This window comes from Quercus robur, chromosome 3 (genome assembly GCF_932294415.1).
Source record: "Quercus robur chromosome 3, dhQueRobu3.1, whole genome shotgun sequence".
Lineage (NCBI taxonomy): Eukaryota > Viridiplantae > Streptophyta > Magnoliopsida > Fagales > Fagaceae > Quercus > Quercus robur.
Window position 1 is genome coordinate 33,474,998 of NC_065536.1, and position 22,866 is coordinate 33,497,863.

Genomic DNA, 22,866 nt, shown 5'->3' on the forward strand with positions numbered 1-22,866 from the left:
CATACAAAAAGATTTTTTTAAGAAATATTGTTCTTGCAATATAGGGAATTGTAAATCCTCTCATAATCTGTGACTTCTGGCTTGTCTAGTAGAACCTTGCTGCAAACTCGTGTTATTTTTTCAGTTTATATGAATATTCTAATTGTTTGAATATTTTGTAAGACTATTGTTGACACTTAGGAACCTGTTAAAGATGTTCTTAGGTTAGAAATTCTAGCACTATGCCTTTTAAGCATGGTGTCTTTGTGGCAGCAGTGCTAATGATGTTGTTTCTATTCGATTTATATCACCTGATGTTCTTATTGCTTATGGCATATGAGAACACTAGCATGCGATTTACTGTAATGGTAGGGTGCTTGGTCTGGCTTTTAGTCTTTACTCTTTAAGTTAGAAATGATTCTCATAAGCTTGATTAAAAGTAACTAGCCTCATCACATGCGCTTCACACGCGCGATGATGCTTTTCATTTTTTATTTTTTGGGTTTACACATTTTACTCATGGGAGCTTTATTTTATTTTTTATTTTAAGAAGAAGTTGTATTAGTACTTGACTACTAATGCGAGAAAGAAATGTTGAGGTGGGATAAAACAGTTTAGTGATAAATAAAAAAATGGTACATTTGTGGAAAAAGGAAAAAACAATTTTATTTTATTTTTTTTATATTTTTTTCTAAAAGAAGAAGTTGTATTAGTACTTGACAACTAACGTGAGAGAGAAATATGGAGCTGGGAGAAAAAACTATTTTTTTTATTTTTATTTTTATTTTTTTTAATTTAGCTAAAAATTAGGTGTTTTTGAAATACTAATTTTACATGTCTAACCCTATGATTTAAGTTTTAGAAATAGATGAATTTGAGGGTATTTTGGGCATCTAAATAAACGATCCCAAACAGGGCAATACCCTTAAATAGTACTACAGATACGTGTTACGCGTGTGAGTACCAAGCTAAATGGATAAATCTAGTATCCTCAAAATATTTTTTTACAGAAGGATTGGCATGTAATTTTGTGACTATGTGAAAGAGATACAATTGAATGGGCTTTTGGTTTTGGTTGATGATGGTAATGCCCAGGGCTATCCATGGGTCGAGTCAAGTTGGCAAAATCAACTCATGCCCATTTTCCCACGCAAACCCACCAACTTAAATACAACCTAAACCCACCCAATTATTAATTGGGTTAAATGGGTAGTAACTCAATTAGACCCAATTATAACTAATGCTAATTGGGTTTTTACTAGGTACCCAATTAAGCCCAAATATCATTTCTACAAATCACTAAACTCTAAAGTACCCCAAAACCACTAAAAAGACCAAAATACCCATAAAACTTCCAAAATTACCAAAATACCTCCTAAACCTAAAAATGAAAAAAATACCCCCTGAAATCTTAAAATGACCAAAATACCCCCTAAATCTAAAAAATGACCAAAATACCTTTAAAACATAAAAAATGACCAAAATACCCCCTAAACCCATCAAATGACCAAAATACCCTCGAAACCTAAAAAAACCAAAGTACCCCCCTAAACCTAAAAATTGAATGAAATACCTCTAAAACCCAAAAATGACCAAAATACCTCCGGAGCCTAAAAAACGATCAAAATTTCATCGAAACCTAAAATTTTGCTCATTTTGTTTTTGTTTACTTACCCGATTGTGTACTAAATTGGATTGGTAGTAGATGCTTAACAATATTGGTGGACAATATTACTTAAGAATAAAAAGCATTTAGGAAGAGTTGAATAATTTTTTTGATTTTCATTAAGAATGATCTCAATTGCAATAATAGAACAATTACTATCTACAACAATACTACAGATCATAGCAAATTTCAACAAAAGGCTGAACTTAAACAACTCAAAAAATAACTAAAAAAATTCCCCAATTTCATTTAAATAAAGAAAAAGGGAACATGTTAGATGGGATTCTATTTAGAATAGAACCCCGATAACCTATCTGCAAATTGTATTTGTTCATTCTACGTTAGTTTTAATAGCTTGGGAAGCATTTCATTAATGTTTATTGGTACAAGCAGGAGGGTTTAGCTTGCCCAAAACTGCAGGCTGGACATTAGTACAAGTGGAAGTAGCAGATTCTCCACCTCCCTTAGACGCGAGATCAATGTCAGAAAGCACCACTTGTTGGCATGGTACACTCTTACTGCAAATACGATTCAGAGCTTCCTTTATCGAAGAAGTGCCTCTAATTTTCTTGAAGCTAACATTACTGATCTTAACTTTAGAGGGAGACTAAAACCAAAACAAAAAAGCGCACCCAAGAATTCGATATTAGTAGTTTTACTTTTTTTTAAACATCAAAATTTGTGTATATATTTGTGATGTTTATAATAACCTGATTTGAGCATTGACTGTTTGGGCAGTAGTTTTGATCAATGATTACAGGATTGGCAACATTGTTCATGACAACATCCTCGAAATGTATATCAGATGCAACTCCAGAAGAGGAAGCAGCCCATGTTTTGATTCTAACACCATTATCTGTATTGCTAAGTGTGGCACTAGTAACTCTGATTCCTAAAACAGGTTCTTTGTTCTGGTACCTTCCAAGACTTCCAACGCTGATACCATGGCCAGGTCCACAAGTTACTTGGTTAACAGTAATATCTTGGGTTCCATCACCAAAGGAGATGCAATCATCACCTGTTCCAATATCGGCATTGGTAATGGTGATCTGAGATGAACGTCCCACGTGGATTCCATCGGTGTTGGGGCTATCTACGGGCGCAGTTATGGTAACATGTTGGAATTGCAACTTCTTGCATTCCAAAAGGTTGATATGGAAATATTTGCTATCCTTTGATGTAATGTCTTGGACTTTTGAATTTGTGACATAGTCGAACCTTATATTCTGTTCATGTTTACAAGTTAGATAAATGAAAACGCTAAATATGAGCGCTCGAGTTTCATTTAAAAACATTTTAATTAGTAAAATGGTAACGATTCTTTGAATTATACAAAAATAAATAAATAAAATTGATTGGAAACAAACGTGATCATTAAATCAATATAAAAAAATGGTAAAGTTGTAGCAAATATTATTACATAAAAATTTATAAACTAATGTTTCTATGAACGTGGTTGGTACTACTTCAATAATATTATATTATATAAACAATTCTTCAGAGACCACAAGCTTTGTCAAAAGATTACATGTGTGATTGTGATTGGTGAATTATCGCTTTTATATTTAACCATTGTTTTTTCTATATCGCTTATAGTCACACATGTTAGTGTCGTGGCACAAAAAGTACTCCATAAACTTTCTCATATATAAATTTTAAAATTAATTCTTTTTTGAGTTGTGACACATAACTATACAAAACTTGTCAAATTATTAGTAAAACATCATTTAACATATAAATGCTTGAAATTTTTTTTAACGAGTAAATTTTTTAAAGTTGTAGTGTCGATGTATATCTAATAGAAAATGATGGAATATAAATGCTAATTAATTAAGATTGAAATCTTACAATAGGAAGTACGTTGCAGTTTTTGTCTTTGTCACACTCATTTTTTTGCCATGCTTGTTGTCCTTTGCCATCAAAAACTCCACCACCTGACACAGTGAGACGGTTGATACGTTCAAAAGCAACCCAACCATCTTTACCGTTGAAGGAGGCAACATCTGATGGGGCCTATAGGGTTCCCTGAAGGTTAAACTCAATTGCACCTTTGCATGGACCCAACAAAGTCACTAAACCTAGTTTGTATACCCCCGCTGAAATCACAACTTTACTTCCTGCTACTGCGCACGTAGCTTTCCAAGCTTTTGTCAAAGCCTAAACACATTGCAAAAAAAAAAAAAAAAAAAAAAAAAAAAATAAAAAATCAAGATCAGTATATAATAATCTTTTTGCATGTTAATTTTTTATCATCTGGTCATGACATCAATCCATTTTTAGTGTAAACGAAGTCTGAACCTAAGTTCTCTTGTTAAAGTTAAAAGGCTTTACTAGTGATGTTAACTAGAACACACTCTTCTTGCCAATTACGTATTTATACCTAGGTTATATCAGCATTAGGTTGTGCTCCATATGATTCAACATCAGAGACCTGCTGGGATTTGGTGGATGCCAACACCAATAGCAAGGAAATTGTTGCAATGCTTAAATTCTTTCCCATCTTATTGTTCTTTATTTTCTTTCTATTGCTAGTTTGCTGTACGAAATGATGGTAACCCCATTTGATTTGAAGTTATTTTTACTTCAATACCTAAGTTCCACACCATTGAAACTACTCAACTAATATTAACTAATTTAATGCAAGGTTGCTAAGAACTCTCCTATATATACTTCAACTTCTGTACTATTATTAGTTTTTGTGCTTTCTCCTCCACTAATTAATTATCGTTTGTTATTGTATAAGATAAGATTATTTTACTTTTGTATATCATCTTAACTTCTTTGCTTTAAATGGCATGTTGTTAGCCACCTGAAATATGTTCATCTTATCATGTAACCAGAGTGAATACTTTCGTTAGTAAGGGGGGGAAAGTCTAGTAAATTCTACCAAAATTGTGCAAAATTAGCATAGGCAAGATGCTTATCTACGCTTTACAATAGCAAATAATGAAACCCACCAATATTTTGCTCAATTTTTAGGTTTCGGGGGTATTTTGGTAAATTTATTTTGTTTTTGGGATGTATTTCTATCATTTTTTTTTAAGGTTTTGAGATGTATTTTTGTCATTTTTTTTTTGGTTTGGGGGGTAATTTTCGTCGATATTTAGGTTTTAGGGGTATTTTGGTCATTTTCTAAGTTTTGAGGGTATTTTGGTAATTTTAAGTTGTTTTTTTTTAGCATATTTGGTCTTTCTTTAGGTTTGGAGGGTATTTTGGAAATTTTAAAGTATTTTAGGAGTACTTTAGTCATTTTCAAGTTTAAGGGGCATTTTAGAAATTTTATTAGGTCCCATTTGACACCCCTAGTATTAGGGATGAGCCACCACTTAACTTGATTTAATCGGGTGAATGGATTAGGGATTTGCTGCCGATTGAATGGCCAATCAAATCTAGGTGTCTCAAATCAAATCTAGGTGTCTCAAGTTGTTGGTTGGGTGGGACGGAATGTCAGGTGACATGGTCTGGGCTACAATCGATAATGAAGTATCAAAGCAAAAAAAAAAAAAAAAAAAAAAAATCCAACAATTCTTTAACCACTTGGGTTTATTTGATTTGAACCCATACAATTGACTCAATGAGAAAATGAGAAAAGGAGAGATGGAAACCGAAGAAAATATACATTGATCAAAAATTATATTTTTGCCAACATATCTGTTATGTGACAAAACATGAAACATATTATATTAGTTACGTGACAATTTTTGGAACTCGAGTTTCACTGGAAACTTATATAAATAAATAAAAAAAATAAAAATTTTTTTTGCTATGAATCTAATCTAACACAGATATACAAGAATGACTTCATATAACCAATTCATATGCTTTTAAACACACACACACATACACACACACACATTTCCTAAAAAAAGAAAAGAAAACAAACTTACTCAAGGGTAGAAGAAGGTATGTCATTCTGCTCATACACATTTGGGTTGGCTTTGTCGACTTCCTCAAAAGAGCGAGGGAATGTTTGTTTGAGCAGAAAAGAATGGCTAATGGAACAAAAAAAAGCTGGTAATGGACTTCTTCTTTTTTATAAATTTTATTTGTGAACAGCAAGCAAAAAATAGGGAAGAGAGAAATCAGTGTTCTCCAAAATTAATTAGGTAAGTTGATGTTAATAACAATAATGATTAATCATATAGTTGAGTGTTTATTGTTTATTGCTTATATTCATGCGCTAGAGTAGTTCCGGTTTATTGCACTTCATATACTCTTGTTTTGCACGTAGATAAGTTAGAGTAAAAGCAATTAAGCTGTGTTTTTAAATTGGAGGTCTAAACAAGCTATAATGTTTTACACTATTTGAACTTTCAGATTCTAATCTTCCTGTCGTTTAGAAAACCTATATTAGAATAAAGAGGAGTTCCACCAGCATTCGGTTTTGTTTTATCTAATTATACAGCTTTGTTTATGCACAAAAGAAAGCACAAACAAACTTCTTTATTTAATCACTATTTAATCTTTCCAATTTGGCGTTGATGTTCAGAAATCTCTTTAGTCTAAAAAGAATAAAGAATTCATACACTCGATGATTGCAATTCCCCATCGATGTTAAGTAGATTTCTTCACCAATTGTATAATTTTTGTAGATTTCTTCACCAATTGTATAATTTTTCATAAAGTAAGGAGGAGACCAATAGTGCAGGTGCAACACTATAAGACGAGGAACGAAAGAAAGTCAAACCAGAAGCTAGTTGCCATTTTAACTTGTACATTATTACAATGCTAAAACCAAACTTATTTAAGACCAAATAAGTTAATTTGCTCAAAAAAAAAAAAAAAAGTCAATTTGCACCTCAGACATTAAGACCCTGATGCTAGTCATTGAGTCGTTGAGCCAACTGCTGCTTCAGTCTTCGAGTCATTGAAGCTAAGTCACTAGAGCAGTTTGATAACAATAGAAAAACAGAGCATCATTTACAGTTAAAGGAAGAAGATGGTTAAGCACGTCTTGGACTCATACACACGTGTGAACCACTAAATTAAACTATGTCGTTTCAGTGTGGATGAGAGTTAGTTATAACTCGTGTGATTCTGGTATGACACGTGTCTGTTAAAACCTAGTCAGTTTAAGCTTCAGAGATGGCGGGAAATTCTGTTACAAGTTAGTTAGGATTGTTAGAAAGTTCTGGATCCTATTTTATGCGTGTAAATTCATTTATATATAAGTGAGATGTATTGTATTTCAATTCATTCAAGAAAATCATAATTCAGTTTTCTCTTCTCTGATATTCTCAATTCTCTCTCTCTCTCTGGTTTTCCTTTTCTTTTCCTTGCTTCTTTTCTCTTTCACGCATCTCTGCAATTCTCACTTGTTTCTTCATGGTATCAGAGCCACAAACGGCCTTCACTGAACAGATGGCTTCTACTGCAATGCCATCTTCATCTTCAACAATGGCGTCTACGGCGTCTTCCTCTACAGCTTCTACTGCTTCGATCAATTTGATCAATCAACCTCTTTTATTGCTGTCAAACATGTCAAACATGATGACAATAAAGCTTGACAGTTCCAACTATATAGTTTGGAAACATCAAATCTCAATGGTGCTTGAAACTTACTCCTTATTTGAGTTACTCGATGATACTCAACCAATGCCTGAGAAATTCCTCACAGATCCTTCAGGATCTGTTACTGCAATCTTCAATCCAGAGTATTCAATCTGGAAATCAAAGGAGAAAGCACCTCTTACCTTCATTAGTTCAACGTTGACTCCTTTAGTTCTTGCTCTAACTGTGGGATGTCACTCAGCAAAGGAAGTTTGGAAAGTTCTTGAAAACCGTTTTTCTTCAGTCTCAAGATCACACATTATGAATCTAAAAGGAGAACTTCACAACATTAGGAAAGGCTGTGATTCTGTTGATCTGTATCTTCAAAAGATCAAAGTTATGAGAGATAAGCTGATGGTAGTTGGAATAATTCTTGATGATGAAGAATTACTTCACATAGCCATCAAAGGCCTTCCCAAAGAATTTAATGCTTTCAAATCTGCTATACGAACAAGGAGTACACAAGTGAATTTTGATGAACTCACTACTCTACTTGGTGCAGAAGAGGAATCTTTGAATGAGTCTATTGATGTTAAAGAGACTTTTGCTATGGCAGTGAATGCCACACCTAGATCAGGTGGTGGTGGCTATAATCAGTACAACAACAGAGGAAGAGGAAGGAATAACAATAATAGAGGAAGAGGCAATGGTGGTGGTAGAGCATCTAATGCTTTTCCACATCAGTTTTCATCATACACTTCAAATCAGAACCATTCAAATCAGTTCTCTCAGTTCTCTCCATCATCACAGTTTCAAGGTTCAAGAAATGAGAGGCCATCATGTCAGATATGTGGGAAGAGTGGTCATACAGCAATTAATTGTTACCATCGCATGGACTATGCCTATTAAGGAAAGCACCCTCCAACCAAGTTAGCTGCTATGGCAACAGCTTCCAATGCTACAATTGCTCAAGAACAGCCTTGGTTAGCTGACAGTGCTGCAATGGATCATGTCACATCCAGCCTCAATGCACTCTCCTTCCCAAAACCTTACACTGGACAGGATCACCTAACTGTTGGTAATGGTCAAAACCTTTCTATCACTCACATAGGTAAAGTTCAATTCCCTACTCAACACTCATCCTTACATCTTAATAATGTCCTTAGAGTGCCTTCAATAGCTTCAAATCTTGCTTCTGTTCACAAACTCTGCCATGATAATAATTCTTGGTGTTTTTGATGAAAACCTTTTATCTGTTCAGGCCTTGACCACAAGGAGAGTATTTTACCAGGGCAGGAGTGAACAGGGTGTATACCCTATCTACCCTAGTAAAGCTCCTAATCTATCTTTACCTTCTAGAGTCTGCAATCATGTTGCCTCCACATCTTCACTTTGGGAATTATGGCACAACAAGCTTGGTCATCCACATGCTCAAGTCCTGCAAACACTTCTCCCTAGTCTTAAGATTTCTTCAAATAATTGTACCAGTGTATCTTGTACACACTGTCTTAGTGGGAAAATTCATAAACTCCCCTTTCCTACTTCCCATTTTACTGCTCATTCCCCACTTAAATTAGTTCACTCTGATGTATGGGGCCCTGCTCCAGTTTCTTCCATCAATAAATTCAAGTATTATGTGTTGTTTGTTGATCACTATACTCGGTTTACTTGGGTTTATTTTCTTCAACACAAGTCTGAGGTCTTTCCTATGTTTGTTAAGTTCAAATCCATGGCTGAAACACAGTTCTCATCAAAACTTAAAATCTTAAGATCAGATGGGGGTGGTGAGTATATTTCTAAGGAGTTTAAGTCTTACTTATCTGCCTATGGTATTCTCCATCAACTCTCTTATCCATACACTCCATAGCAGAATGGATTGGTAGAACGAAAACATAGACATATTATAGAAACAACAATTACTTTACTGTCTAAGGCTTCCCTACCTTTCCAATTTTGGTCTTATGCTGTCCAAATTGCAGTTTTTCTCATAAACTTGCTTCCTACTGCAACACTTCAGTTCCACTCACCATATTATCTGTTGTATCACTCCCAACCTGATCTCAATCAGCTCAGGATCTTTGGATGTGCTTGTTATCCCCTTCTCAGACCTTACACCTCACACAAGCTTGAACCTAGAACCAAGGAATGTGTATTTCTAGGTTACTCTTCTGTTTCCAAAGGTTACCTATGTTTTGATCCCATTACAAATTCTATGTATACCTCTAGGTATGTTTTGTTTAATGAATCCAAATTCCCTTTTACTACACTGACTTCTTCTTCCTCACAATCACCTGTCACTCCTACATCTCACTCAATTTGGTTGTCTAATCTTCTTTACTTACATTCTCTTCATCAACCTTCTATTTTAGGGCCAGCCCCATAGTTTGTCACTCCTGCCACACCTCTTGCCACTTCCTTTGATCAACCCTCTCACACAGTTCATTCTCCTGCTCCTGCTTCACCTAGTTGCACTACAACTTGCCCCATCCTCCTTCCACAGCTCCTATTAGTTCTACTTTGCCATCATTACCTGCTTCTGTCCCACATATTTCCTCCTTTAGTAACCTTTTACCCTTACCAATTGTTCCTGTTAACACTCACTCCATGCAAACTAGGTCCAAGAGTGGCATATCCAAACCTAAACTCTACTATAAGGCCACTCTGGACTATAATTTTACTGAACCACCTACCTACAAAATAGCTTCTTCTTATCCAAATTGGTGCAAGGCAATGGATGCTGAATTTGATGCATTGCAGAAACAGTAAACCTGGGTTCTTGTTCCTCCTTCTGATCATTTCAATCTGGTAGGGTGTAAATGGGTTTACAAATTGAAGCTTCACAGTGATGGTTCAATAGCCAGATACAAGGCCAGGCTGGTAGCCAAGGGGTTTCATCAACAACCTGGAATTGATTTCACAGAAACATTCAGTCCTATTATAAAACCTGCTACTGTCAGATTGGTTTTGGGCATTGCTGTCAGCCTTAACTGGTCTATTAGGCAATTGGATGTCTCCAATGCCTTCCTTCATGGCTATCTCAAGGAGGAGGTTTATATGCAGCAACCACAGGGTTATGTTCATCCCTCTAAACCTCATTATGTCTGCAAATTACTCAAATCCCTTTATGGATTGAAGCAGGCACCACAGGCATGGTTTGAGAGGTTCACTTCCCAATTGCTTCATCTTGGTTTTGTGGCTTCCTTAGCAGATTCTTCTCTATTTGTTTATCAGTCTGGCTCTACTATTCTCTACCTACTGCTGTATGTTGATGATATTATCATCACTGGTAATGCTCCTAACCAGATTACCTATCTCATCTCAGCTCTCAGTGCCACTTTTGATCTCAAGGATCTTGGCCCCCTCAATTATTTTCTGGGTATTCAAATCACACCCACCAAGTATGGTCTTACCTTATCCCAGACAAAGTATGCCTCTGATGTTCTTCATCGTTTCAATATGCATAACTCTAAGCCTACTAAAACTCCATGTTGTCCCGCCACAAGACTTACTCCAGATTCTGGTATGCCCTTGTCTGATCCTTCTACTTATAGAAGCATGGTTGGAGCACTGTAGTACCTCACATTTACTAGACCAGATTTGGCATTTAGTGTTCATCAGTTATGTCAATTTATGCAATTTCCTACATCTGCTCATCTGGAGGCTGCTAAGAGAGTTCTCAGATATGTGAGGGGCACTCTTTCTCATGGCATTTATTTCTCTCGAGGTCCCCTTACTTTAACTGCCTTCACAGACGCTGATTGGGCAGGTGACCCTTTTGACAGGAAGTCCACCACTGGGTTTATGGTGTTTTTAGGCTCCAATCCTATTTCTTGGTCATCTAAGAAGCAGAGCACTGTGTCTAGATCCTCCACAAGCTGAGTATCGTGCACTTGCCACCACTACTGCTGAGCTTTCCTAGCTTCGTCAGTTGTTTCGTGATCTTCTACTTTTCCTTCATCATGTTCCAGTTTTATGGTGTGACAATGTGTCTGCCATTGCTCTTGCTTCGAATCCAGTCTTTCATGCTCGTACTAAGCATGTCGAAGTGGATTATCATTTCATCAGAGAATGTGTTCTTCACAAGGACTTAGCTATTTCCTTTGTTTCTGGCAAAGATAATCTTGCAGATATATTCACTAAGCCTTTGCCTGGTCCTTTGTTTCTCCTATTTCGGGACAAACTCATGCCTCGTTCCTTCCCCATTCATTTGAGGGGGGATGATAACAATAGAAAAACAGAGCATCATTTACAGTTAAAGGAAGAAGATGGTTAAGCACGTATTGGACTCATACACACGTGTGAACCAATAAATTAAACTATGTCGTTTCAGTGTGGATAAGAGTTAGTTATAACTCGTGTGATTCTGGTATGGCATGTGTCTGTTAAAACCCAGTCAGTTCAAGCTTCAGAGATGGCGGGAAATTCTGTTACAAGTTAGTTAGGATTGTTAGAAAGTTCTGGATCCTATTTTATGCGTGTAAATTCATTTATATATAAGTGAGATGTATTGTATTTCAATTCATTCAAGAAAATCATAATTCAGTTTTCTCTTCTCTGATATTCTCAATTCTCTCTCTCTCTCTGGTTTTCCTTTTCTTTTCCTTGCTTCTTTTCTCTTTCACGCATCTCTGCAATTCTCACTTGTTTCTTCACAGTTGAGCATACAAATCTTTGAACTTTTGAGGCAAGTGAAGGAAATTGAATACTTATGTAGCACAAGGATGATAAACTTAATGATTGACGTTTGAGTTTGTATAAACATTGAAATTGAATTGCTCAAATACAAATTTGTCTCTTATCTCCATAACATTGATTGAAGAAAAAATTTCCAGGCAATATGCATAAAAATACTGACAGCTTTCTTAGTAAAATTTTAAAAGTCCTTAATCTTATATCAGGCAATATAATAAGAGCAACAGAGACCTAAAAATATAAAGCGTGCATGCTAGCAAATGTAATATCAATTTATATGGGACAAAATTTGAAGAGTGCTGCATAAATAAACACAAAAATAAATACCACTAGACTTGTCTTGTTCCTTGCAAATACTAGAGCTGCAGCATCTGATAAACATTTTGTACTCCCCCAAACATTTCTAGTTTCAGTCCCACACCTGTATAGAAATTAGAAAGCGGCCTCTCTCAGCACCCACAATGACAGTTTTCCTTGGCATGGCATAGTTTGCCATACATGAGTTGTCATCGATTAAATCATGAACTTGCCACTTATCGCTCTTCCCCAAGTCACTGGTAATAGTATAAATCTTTCACAGACCAAAGGAAGCCATCCAGTACCTAACACCAAACCAAGATTAATTTCCTTCTCTCAATAAGAAAGTTCTATACAAGGTATGTATATCCTGTATATGTAGATCAACACTCACCCAACACATCAATAAAGGGTTTCAAGTCCACAGGTCCTTCCTATAACATCATTCACATCACATATCAGCAACAAAACCAAGGATAAACATTTCTAAAGATATAGAAGGATGAACTTACTCCAAACATTATAATCCCAGCTGGGTCTGAAGATGCCAAAACAGTTGCTGTGTAATCCCTAATATGCTTCACAAACTTGTCAAGCACCACTACTTGAAGAGATTCCTAATAATATCCAAATATTTCTGAATGTCAATATCCTCAAACTGCTCAGGAGCTCATAAAAACTTTTAACACTTTCCTTAAAAATCAATGATTGATAAAAATTTACACGAGTCCACATATCTCAATCTAATCTGAACTGGCATACTTGCTACATTTTCCAATTTTCTCTCAAAAATGAATGTTGTAACCACATTGTCTTGCCTACCCTGCCACATCATCTAAGATAGGCATTTTTTAATACATTCCTTATTTTAACATATTATCAATATTTCCACAATAATAAAACCCCTATTGGAGAAAATCAGCATACATTTTTCAGTGCCAAAGTTGTCACCCTTACTGATTGTCGAAGTGAGACAGCATCGACTTTTAATCCTGGTACATAGCCAACAGTCAAAGCAATCCTATTATATCTATTCCCTATGTACCCACCAAATTCCTCGTCTGAATCACCAGCAATATCTTTCCATTTGACCTACATTAACATTTATGTAAAATAATAAATAAATAAATCGATAAAAGAAAAATCCTTATTCTTCTGTGACAACTTCCCCAGAAAATGACAATTTACCAATAAAAAGTACCCAACAAAAGAAGAAAAGAGATAAAAACCTCTCTAAATTCATTGGTAAGAGCATCTCTTCCGATTATTCCGCTAGCAACAGTAATAATTAATGGAGTACTCTGACCCAATCTCTTTGTTATCTGCATTACAATCAATAACAAAATATTAAGTAACAATTTAAAAAGGCCAAAATACACATTTTGTCTCTGAAATTTGATTTAAATTCAATTTTGGTCCCTCAAATTTAAAAAATTGCAATTCCATCCATGAAAAACTCAAAATGTATCAATTTTGTCCTTCAATCTATTTGCCATTAAAGAAATTGCAGCATTGGTAAACAAAACAAAGTGCTGATGCGTTAAAAAGATGAGATGGCCTAAAATAAATTTAAAAGAAGGAAAATGCTAACATGAGTGACACAAAAATTTACAACTTTATCACATGAGCTAACATATTGTGACTGGTGTATAATAGTACTATCAATGAAGAGTCTATACTCACCATCTGGAAGTGATGTTTCACAAATTAATTACAACTTAACACCTCAACAATTTAAGAAGAAGAAATATAAAAAATTAAAAAGTTATTATAAATATTTTACTACACAAGACTTACATACTTAAGTCGCAATAGTGGATTTCAGTTAGCTCAACTGTTAACATCTCTGATTATTGAATAAGAGATTTGGGTTCATTCTCCGCTTACACCAAAAACCGATCGATATCTTAGTTCGATTATAAAGAGATCAATCATGAGAAGCGGATGACATAGATTGAAACTCTAAATGACAATAAATGTGATTATTGATTCAACACATAATAAATAAATGTCTTAATACTACTTTGTGATTGGTGATACATCAACTTACATGTAAGGTTTATGTACTCCTCAAAAAATTAAAAAAAATAAAGCTTGTTAGAGCATCACCATCAGGTGTGCTAAATGCCAAATATTTGGCATTTGACACACTAAGAGCATCAACAATGGGCCTGTTATATGCCAAATGTAAAGTACATTTGGCATACGGGCCCAAAAATTGATTCACAACCGGAAGGCCATATGGGAAAAGCCAATTTTTTTTTTTAGATTTAGCTACAGTACCATCTCAAACGTAAGATGGTACTGTAGCTGAATGGTATAAAAAAAAAAAAAAAAAAATTTAATGCTCCCCTCTCATTAAAATAATTTTACCCGGCAATTTCTCTCTCCTCTCTCATTTTTTCTCTTTCTTTTCTCTCTCTTCCTGCTCTCTTTCTCATCCCCTCTCTCTCTCACCATTGTCAAGCTTTTCTCAGTCGAGTCTGTGCCAGATCAAAGCTCACGCCGAATCACCAAGCCAGATCGGAGCTCACGCCGGATCGGATTTTTAGATCGACGTGGTGGCGAGGTTGATGTCGCGGCTAAGATGGGTGTGGTGGTTGGAGGTCAGCGCGGTGGAGATCGGCGTGGAGATCGATGTGGAGATCGGCATAGAAACCGACATTTGGTGGGTTTGGTGGCCGGCGTGGAGATCGGCATAGAGACCGGCGTTTGGTGGGTTTGGTGGTGTTGACATGGTGGCCGGTTTCTGAGTTTGGTGGTCGACGTTTGGTTGGTTGGGTTGCTATGGGTTTGCTAGGTTTGTAGTAGGTACTTGGTGGGTTTTATTTTGTTTTTTTGTTTTTTTGTTTTTTTTTTGGGTTTTTTGTTCCGGTGGGATTTTGTTGGGTCGAGGGTAGTGGTGGCGTGGTGGTGATTGTTTGTTTAGTTGTGGCCGGTGCTGGTTGAGGGAGAAAGAGAAGAAAAGGAAGATAAAAAAAAAAATAGTAAAAAAAGGAATAAAAAAGAATATTTAAATAAAATGGGAAAAAAATAGAGTTTTGAGATGTTGGGTGTATTGTAAAATGATATGTTATAATTGATAAAGTAGCTTTTTGGGATGGTAAAATAAGATGAGATAGCAAAACCGACTGTGGATGCTCTAAACACAAAAAAGCCTGTTCTAAATGCAAATAGTTTTGGCATGAATGAACAGTATAGTTCTAAATATACAATTGTACGGATAAGAATGCTAAAACATTTTAATATTTATTTATTCTACTTTTCTCTCTCTTCTCTCACCGTGACCCTCTGATTACTCTCTCATCCTCTCTTCCTCTCCACCAATCCTCCCAATTGGACAAGATCAAGAACCTAATCCACGCCAGCATCCAATCAAGCTCCGCAACCGTCCAATCTCTCCTCTGAACTTGTCGCTGATTACTCCTCTAGTCTCACCAGCATCGCCCCACCGCCGATCTCAGTCTCAACATCACCCCTGGTCTCACCAAACGACTCTCGCCAAGCCACCATCCTCACCCAGTTGCTGTTAATCGCCGAACCTCCTCTCCCTAAGCCGCCACCAATTTGCCCAACCTCCTCTCCTCAAGATCTCGATCGTGGTGGTTTTTTTTTCAGGGGCTAATATTGGTTGTGGTGTTGCAGTGGGCTAATATTGGTTGTGGTGTTTGTTTGAGTTTTTTTTTTTTCTTTTTTGGGTAGCAGTGGCTAATATTGGTGGTCGGTGGGTGCTTGTTGGTTGTGGGATGTGGTGGGGTTATCTATGGGGGGTGGGGTTTTAATGCTTAGGAGTTCTTTTTAGATTATTGTAAGGTGTTGTATATATTATTTTATTACGTTTAAGAGAAGAATAGAATATCTTATGAATGGTGTATTGTAAAGTAGTATGTTAAAGTAAGTATTTATATGTGAAAATGGCATTTGGGATACAACACCTGATGAGAATGCTTGGTTATGTAAAATTGGTAATATCACACTTATCAATAGCATTACCCTATAAAATATGAAAAGTTTTTGGCTCTAGCATTGTTGAAATACTAAAACTACTACTAATTTTATTATCAAAAATTACAAATTGAGATGAGAATGAATATAATTGGTAATGCATCAACAATATAATAAATAAATTTCTTAATTACTATTTTTTTGTTATTTGTTCAAAAATTGATCTATTTGTTTGTTTGCAACGCTTATCTAATAAAATTTATAATATCTCTAAAATCAATTTTGTAAATATAAATTTCAAAGATAAAAGTGCAAAATTTTCAATTTGAGTAACAAAAATCCAACTTACAATTAGTAATAATAATAATAATAATAATAATAACCGATTTAATCACTTAATTTTTCTTCAATTGTCAAATTAGTCCTTAAAGTTGAATTGTTAATCAAGTCAAAATGAGCCAATCTTGATCATTTTGTCCAAATTTGTTTGCAAATAAAGTAGTTTCAACATTTTTAGAAAATAATACTCATCGAACAAAAATATCAATTAAATGGTACAGTTTAATTTTACAAAGTGAGTAACAAAAATTAAAATTTAAAGAGTAATAATTTCATTAGTGAAGTAAAAGGCAAGAGATAAAACTGAATTTAGCCTAATAATAATATTAGGAATAAAATTAAGATTAGATTCTCAAAAAAAAAAAAAAAAAAAAAAAAAGAAAGAAAGAAAGAAAGAAAGAGAGTAAGATTAAGATGAAACATACAAGCTTAAAAGCCTCGACATGTTTGTGTTTGTAGCCTATACTTGCAATAGCAAAATGAGGTCGAATCGGCTTGGAGAGCACCTTATGAAGAACCTCTTGCACACCATCAATCTATCAAAATTCAAGACAGAAATTATGTAATTAATTCTAATAATTGAACCAACCCAACCCAGTAATGCTATATATGATTTGAATAAAATAGTAAAAAATTATTATGATTATGAGTAGAGTAGAGTAGAGTATGAGTGAGTACATAGGTGGAGGGGTTGAAAGAGTAAGAAAGAGCAGAAGAGAGCTTCGGGGAAGAGAGGATGTGATTGCAAACTTTGTTCCAACTTTTGCTAACGCACGCCGCTGATGCGAACGACAACGCCGGTAGCTTCTCTAGAATCATCTCCAGTATGTCGTCGTTTATGATCAGCTCCAACCTTCCCCTACTTTTGGAGTTGGAGGCCTCGCCGGCGCCACAGCTCATCGTTGCCGTTTACTTTCCAATCATAAACGCTTTCGCTTAATTTCGACAATCACTCTCTCTGCACCTCCACTGCCTTTACAAAGCCAAATTATTCTGCGTTGGGAAATGATTTGGCTACACGTGGTGCATTGTCTTTTGTCTTCTTTTTCTTTTTTCTTTTTTTGAAAACTTTGCAGTGGATGCTTACGCTAGCTTTTATCTTACGTCTTATTTCTTTTTTCTTCTTTTTTTTTTGGTCAGAACTTACGTCTTATTTCAGTACAGTGACTACAGTCCTTCCATCGAAGAAAATAATTAAACATTTTTATGGATTTAACTCTGCAATATAAATGGAATGAAAAATATATATTATACGATATTTAATGAAATTTATATATTAGGGGATGTTTAGTAGTGTATTTTGAACAATAGTTTTAGTATTTAAACAATATTATATGTATTTCTATACACTTTTTTATTCACACATATTTTAAAAAAATACAAACATTGTTACTAGAATAACATTACTAAACGGGTCCTAGATGTTTTAATGATATTAATTGAACTATAAATTTTTCAAAAATACAGAAACTATAAAATAACCAAAACCAAAATTTAGAGAAAAAAAAAATGGTAAAATTCATTAAACACTCTTGAGGTTTGTGGCAATGCCAAGCACATCCATAAAATTTCAAAACTAACCAATATAGTCTATAAACACCAACCTTTTGTAACGCTGTTTGCGCACTCTAACTTACCTCCTCTCTTCTCTTTCGTTTTCACACTACCATTCATTCGTTCACCCTTCACAAACTAGTTGGCAGCAACAACATATCATTAATGAACTCAAAACAAGTACCATAAAAACTGAAATTTTAGTTCAGGGTTGAAAAAATCCAAAACCCAAAATTCTGGTTTTTCTTAAAATTGTCACTTAACCTCTAATCTTCATCGACACTGAAGCACACAGATCTCTACGATTGAAGAAGAAAGAAACATTAAGGTCATGCCACGTGATAGACCTAAGAGAGGTGTGCACTACTTCCGGCTCAAAAGGTATCCAACAAGTTTTTCCAATTCTTAGCTTTATCCCAATAAGAACAAAAAAAAGAGAAATGGCAAAGATAGTTGAAAAAATTTACAAAGCTCAAAATTTTAACGTTATCCACGATTTTTATTGTTTCTGGTATTAAATTAGCTATACAAGTTATATATTCAATTTGGTTGATTTGTGCCCCTTGATCCATATTTCCTGTTTTTTTTCCCCATGTTGGGAGTAGTTTTACACTTCTTGTACCTTAGACACGTGTCTTGATATTATTAGACAACATTTAGTCTAGGCTTTTTCTAAGAAGGAAGTTGGGACTGACATTCCCGCGTAATGGGCTCAAAGATCCCATTCTGCCGCTATCAGTTTGTGCTCAAACATTGAATACAAAGTCTAGGGGACGACGCTGCAAACTGGGCTTATTCTCTGTTTCTACCGCAAAAGGAACATTTCTCCAATTTTTGCTGTAGAATTGACGTTTTTTTTTTTTTTTTTAAACTTTTTGATGTGCAGTAAAGTTTTCTACACTTTTTTGCAACATGAGTGACCTTTCTCCATTTTCTACTGTAGAAATATTTCTCCACTTCTAGTATATAAACAACTCTAAAACTCAAAGAAAATACTTATCAAGTAAATGTTAGTTTACAAGGGTTCGTATATTGTCAAATACATACATACATATCATTGTTATGAATACCGTTTCAGTTTGTTTATTGGAACGGAATATTTCGATACCGACCTATTTCAGCATACCGTTTTAGATCATTTCAGAATTACCACTTTATATATATATATATATATATATATATTAGTAATTAATAAAAAAAATGTTATTACTCATTGTTATTCTTAAGCCAAATTTTATAAATGTAATATCATCATTTAATGAATGTAATATAGTGTTTTAAAATAAATATTACTATAATAATCAAGTGATTAGATTGACTTTTTTAAAATTCAAATTTAGGTATTTTTGTAAATAAACATGTTAATATTTTATAAAATAGGAAGCTTCTAGGAAGCCCCCTTTCACCTTTTCACCTAATCCCATTCCATCATCCACGTGCATTCCTTACACCTTCTCCTCCACTCTTTCTTCATCATTTTATATTCCCATCAGTTACTTACACTTACAAAAGTATTGGAAAGTTTAAAAAACCCAGACCCACATTTAAGTGCAGGACTGAAGAAGAAAGTTTCAAACGCAACTAAAATTTGAGCTTCCTCCACAACTGCTCTAAATTTCTGTTATCTTCTTCTTCCTTTTTTTTTTTTTTTTTTTTTTCAAATCATTTGGTAGCTTCATAGTAGATTTGATTTGAACTTCTTCAGGCAATCAGTGGTGGAAACATGCTGTGCTGATGGGTTTGATAGTTTCAATTTTTTTTTTTTGGCTAAAAACTGGTACCGGCCGAAATTTACATTTCGGTCGAAATTGACCGGAATCGGCCGGAATGGCCGGAATGACCCGAAATTGGCCGGAATTGGACCCAAAGTGGAATGGGTGGTATTACCGTTTCGGATTACATCCCGGTACGAAATATTCCGGCCATTCCGACCGGAACAGAACGGATTTAATAACATTGATACATATATCCATATATATACTTATACGTATTCAGATATAATATATATATATATATATGGCAAAATAATGATTTGTTCTTATTAAAAGTAATGTGCGTAGTAACCAAAGAAAAAATTAAAGCTTTAGTAGAAATATTCATGGGTAAAGAGTATTCACAACAGGATGTTGACTAAAAAGATCTCAATCCCAACTCACACAACCTTATTACCAAATAAGGCTATAAAGCTATGTGGTTTGGAATATGAGTTAGAGTAGTCATCATTTGGAGATTACAAAGAGTGCAGTTTGGTGTTTTTTGAGGGAGGGAAAGGATTTCTAGTTATGCGTGCTAATTCTACCGTGTATTCTCTACTTTCTTCCTTCTCTCAAATATCACATTCTTTCTCTCTTCTCTCTTCTTTCATTTTTAACTCACTATTCAGATTTCCTTCATATGTTTTTCCTTGGTTTTTGTGGTATTCCTCCTACAGTGCTTGTTGTTCCCATATTCATGGGTACTGTTCCTTTTATACCCAAGATCAAGCCTAGATGGTTTTCCTTCTTTACCCTTATTTTCACCAACTATTTTGTCTGTTGTAGGTATTCAGCCAACACCTACAACATACTGGCCATTATCTTTTGACCATGTACTAGTAGGTTCAATCCCACTAGGGAGTTTCAACCTCTCATGACAAATGGTCTCCCTATTTTGGGGTAAGGCCAATTTGCAGTGGTGCCACCTCACACCTCTTTTCCAAAAACAGTAAAGTTCTCCATTAATTCTCTTTGTCTGCACTCTCTAGCAAGCATCAGATGATTCTCACTTACCTTCTTCCTATTTTTGGTAATGATACTTTCCCAACAAAGCATATTCCCAAAAGTGGTCTCGGCAGGATACCAAATCTAGGTCCTTTCCCTCGTCCACCAAACCACACCCTTTGTTTCTCTTTAGCCGTGGGCCTTGCCTCTCCTACATTGGCTGAGTTGCAGGATGACGAAGCCCCCAGCTTTGCTACGCTTGTCTCTTCTTTTGGTTTGGCTTTTTTCTCTTTCACGTGTTTCCTGCTACTATGACTTTGTCTTATTTCTGCCACTATGGCTTGGCATTATTTCACCGTGTTTGCCTTGTAGACTTTGGAGTTCATCCTTATCACTTTTTATTGCATCTCCGTAGGATGGGTTTGACTTCTATCCTTTTATACAAAAGGATTTGGGCCTTTATGGGCCAAATACTCTTTATTGGATCAAAAGGATATTGGAACCAATTTACCTTAGTCTACCAAAGTCATTCTGTAGAAGAAATCTGTATTTTACAAAAGTTTTTTATTCTGCAACATATTTGTATTCTGCTGCAGATCACTTTCTCTTGCATTTCTTTCTCAGCCTAGGCTAAGTCTAGGTTTTTGTTTCTTGGTCTTCTTGGTGGGCCTTTGGGCCTTGTTTTCCATTGGGCTTTCCTCCTTATGGGTTTTTGGGTACGAATTTGCAAAATCGAGTATCAACACCCCAAAAGCAATGAAATGAAGATTCGAAGTATTGAATTTCTTTTCTTTCTCAACAACCAAATGAGGTTTTTAATAAACATAATAGAGTGTGGGAAATAGGAATGTGAGAGAAATGGTTTACGAAGTAAATGTGGGCTTTTGATGGTTCAAAATTTGTGGAGAAAAAAATATGCTTTTTGTGCTTTAGCAATGAACTATGAGAGACTAGGGAGCTATCTAATATGAGGCTATGAATTAAAGAAAATTTAGATTTTGAGTTTTTGGGTTTTTCAGCTCTGAAATGAAATTTCAATTTTTATGGTGTACTTACTTTGATATGTTGCTACTGCTTGCTAGTATGTGAAGGGTGAATGAATAGAAGTGTGAAAATGAAAGAGGAGGGGAGGTAATTTAGAGCACACAAACGGTGTGTAGTGTTTAGGGACTACATTGGTTAGTTCTAAATTGTTATGATTGTGCTTGGCATTACTCCAAACTTCAAGGGTGTTTAATGGATTTTATCCAAAAGCGTAATTAATACATGTTAAAATTAAAAAGTATAATTCATAATTTAATAAAAATTTTAAAAATAATTGAAAATGAGGATTTCTTTTGGGGGAATGGGGACTAGTGGGGGTGTTTAGGTGCAAAGAGGATTGAGAGAGAGTGCTAATGCAAGCTTAAGGCGCGTGAGGATTCGATTGCAAATGCGGTTCCATGATTTGCTGCTGTACACAGTTGATGCGGAGGTTAAAACAGGTAACCTCGCCTAGAATGTTCTGCAATATGTCTTGGTTAATTAGAGACCCCAACCCCTCCACCTCCAATAATGGCAGTATCGGTACCACCACACATTTCATGTGTGGTTGTGGACTACCCAAAACCCAATGTATTGTAAAAATGCTTTTTTTTTCTTTTCTTTTTTGAGGAACCGATAAGAAAAATGTAATCCAATTTTGTGTAATAGGTTGGTCATTTACGACACTACAATTATGACATAATCCAATTTCTGAGAATCAGGGGCCGTTTGGTCACCCTTTCCAAAACACAGTGTTCAGTGTTTAAACACTGAACACTAGTGTCCAAAATTTTAAAAAATGTGTTTGGTTAACCTACTGTGTTCTGGGTTGTTTAAAAATGGTTGCTCCAAAAACATTGTTTGAACAGCATGTTTTGAAATCAAGCCGGAGCAGATTTTAAACAACAAAATTGTTTTCCAGTGGCACTTCGGTAATAAAAGTGAGATTCAAACGGGCCCACCTGATCAGCTTTCGTTTCCAACCTGATACCTTTGTTCTGGTTTTCCCCATATATTCATCATCGTTAAGTTTAAGAAGGTGTCGCCACAGGACATCGAATTTCTGGTGCACCCATCTGAAAAATCTCCAGAATACCACTACTGAGCAACATGGGGCATGAACCCTGGCAAACATTTGCATGGCAATTTATTATTGTTTAAATTACAGCAACCAAATTTTCC

The 22,866-nt window shown here is 35.2% G+C and overlaps 1 protein-coding gene and 1 pseudogene across 2 annotated transcripts; both read right to left on the reverse strand.

Moving 5' to 3' along the window:
* Nucleotides 1–2,015: 2,015 nt before the first annotated feature.
* Nucleotides 2,016–4,145, reverse strand: LOC126719550 (exopolygalacturonase-like; annotated as a pseudogene).
* A 7,910-nt stretch (nt 4,146–12,055) lies between these two features.
* LOC126717852 (F-box/LRR-repeat protein At5g63520-like) lies at nt 12,056–17,417 on the reverse strand. Of its 2 annotated transcripts, none has more exons than XM_050419781.1 (7): nt 17,087–17,417; nt 16,834–16,944; nt 13,354–13,446; nt 13,082–13,216; nt 12,637–12,741; nt 12,519–12,558; nt 12,056–12,429 (listed from the first exon to the last, which is right to left on the reverse strand). In XM_050419781.1, the coding sequence occupies exons 1-7, from the start codon at nt 17,306–17,308 to the stop codon at nt 12,341–12,343; spliced, it is 795 nt and encodes a 264-aa protein (XP_050275738.1). In that variant the 5' UTR covers nt 17,309–17,417; the 3' UTR covers nt 12,056–12,340. The 2 variants fall into 2 exon arrangements, with proteins under 2 accessions (XP_050275738.1, XP_050275737.1); XM_050419780.1 differs by having other exon boundaries at nt 13,052–13,216.
* Between the last annotated feature and the right edge of the window lie 5,449 nt (nt 17,418–22,866).

Excerpts from the sequence above, each read along its gene's own strand:
- LOC126717852 (XM_050419780.1), bottom strand. The coding sequence starts at position 17,308 with ATGAGCTGTGGCGCCGGCGAGGCCTCCAACTCCAAAAGTAGGGGAAGG. Across the intron at positions 16,945-17,086 it reads CTTTCAACCCCTCCACCTAT|ATTGATGGTGTGCAAGAGGT; the intron begins GTACTCACTCAT and ends GAATTTTGATAG. Across the intron at positions 12,559-12,636 it reads CTGGGATTATAATGTTTGGA|GAAGGACCTGTGGACTTGAA; the intron begins GTAAGTTCATCC and ends ATGATGTTATAG.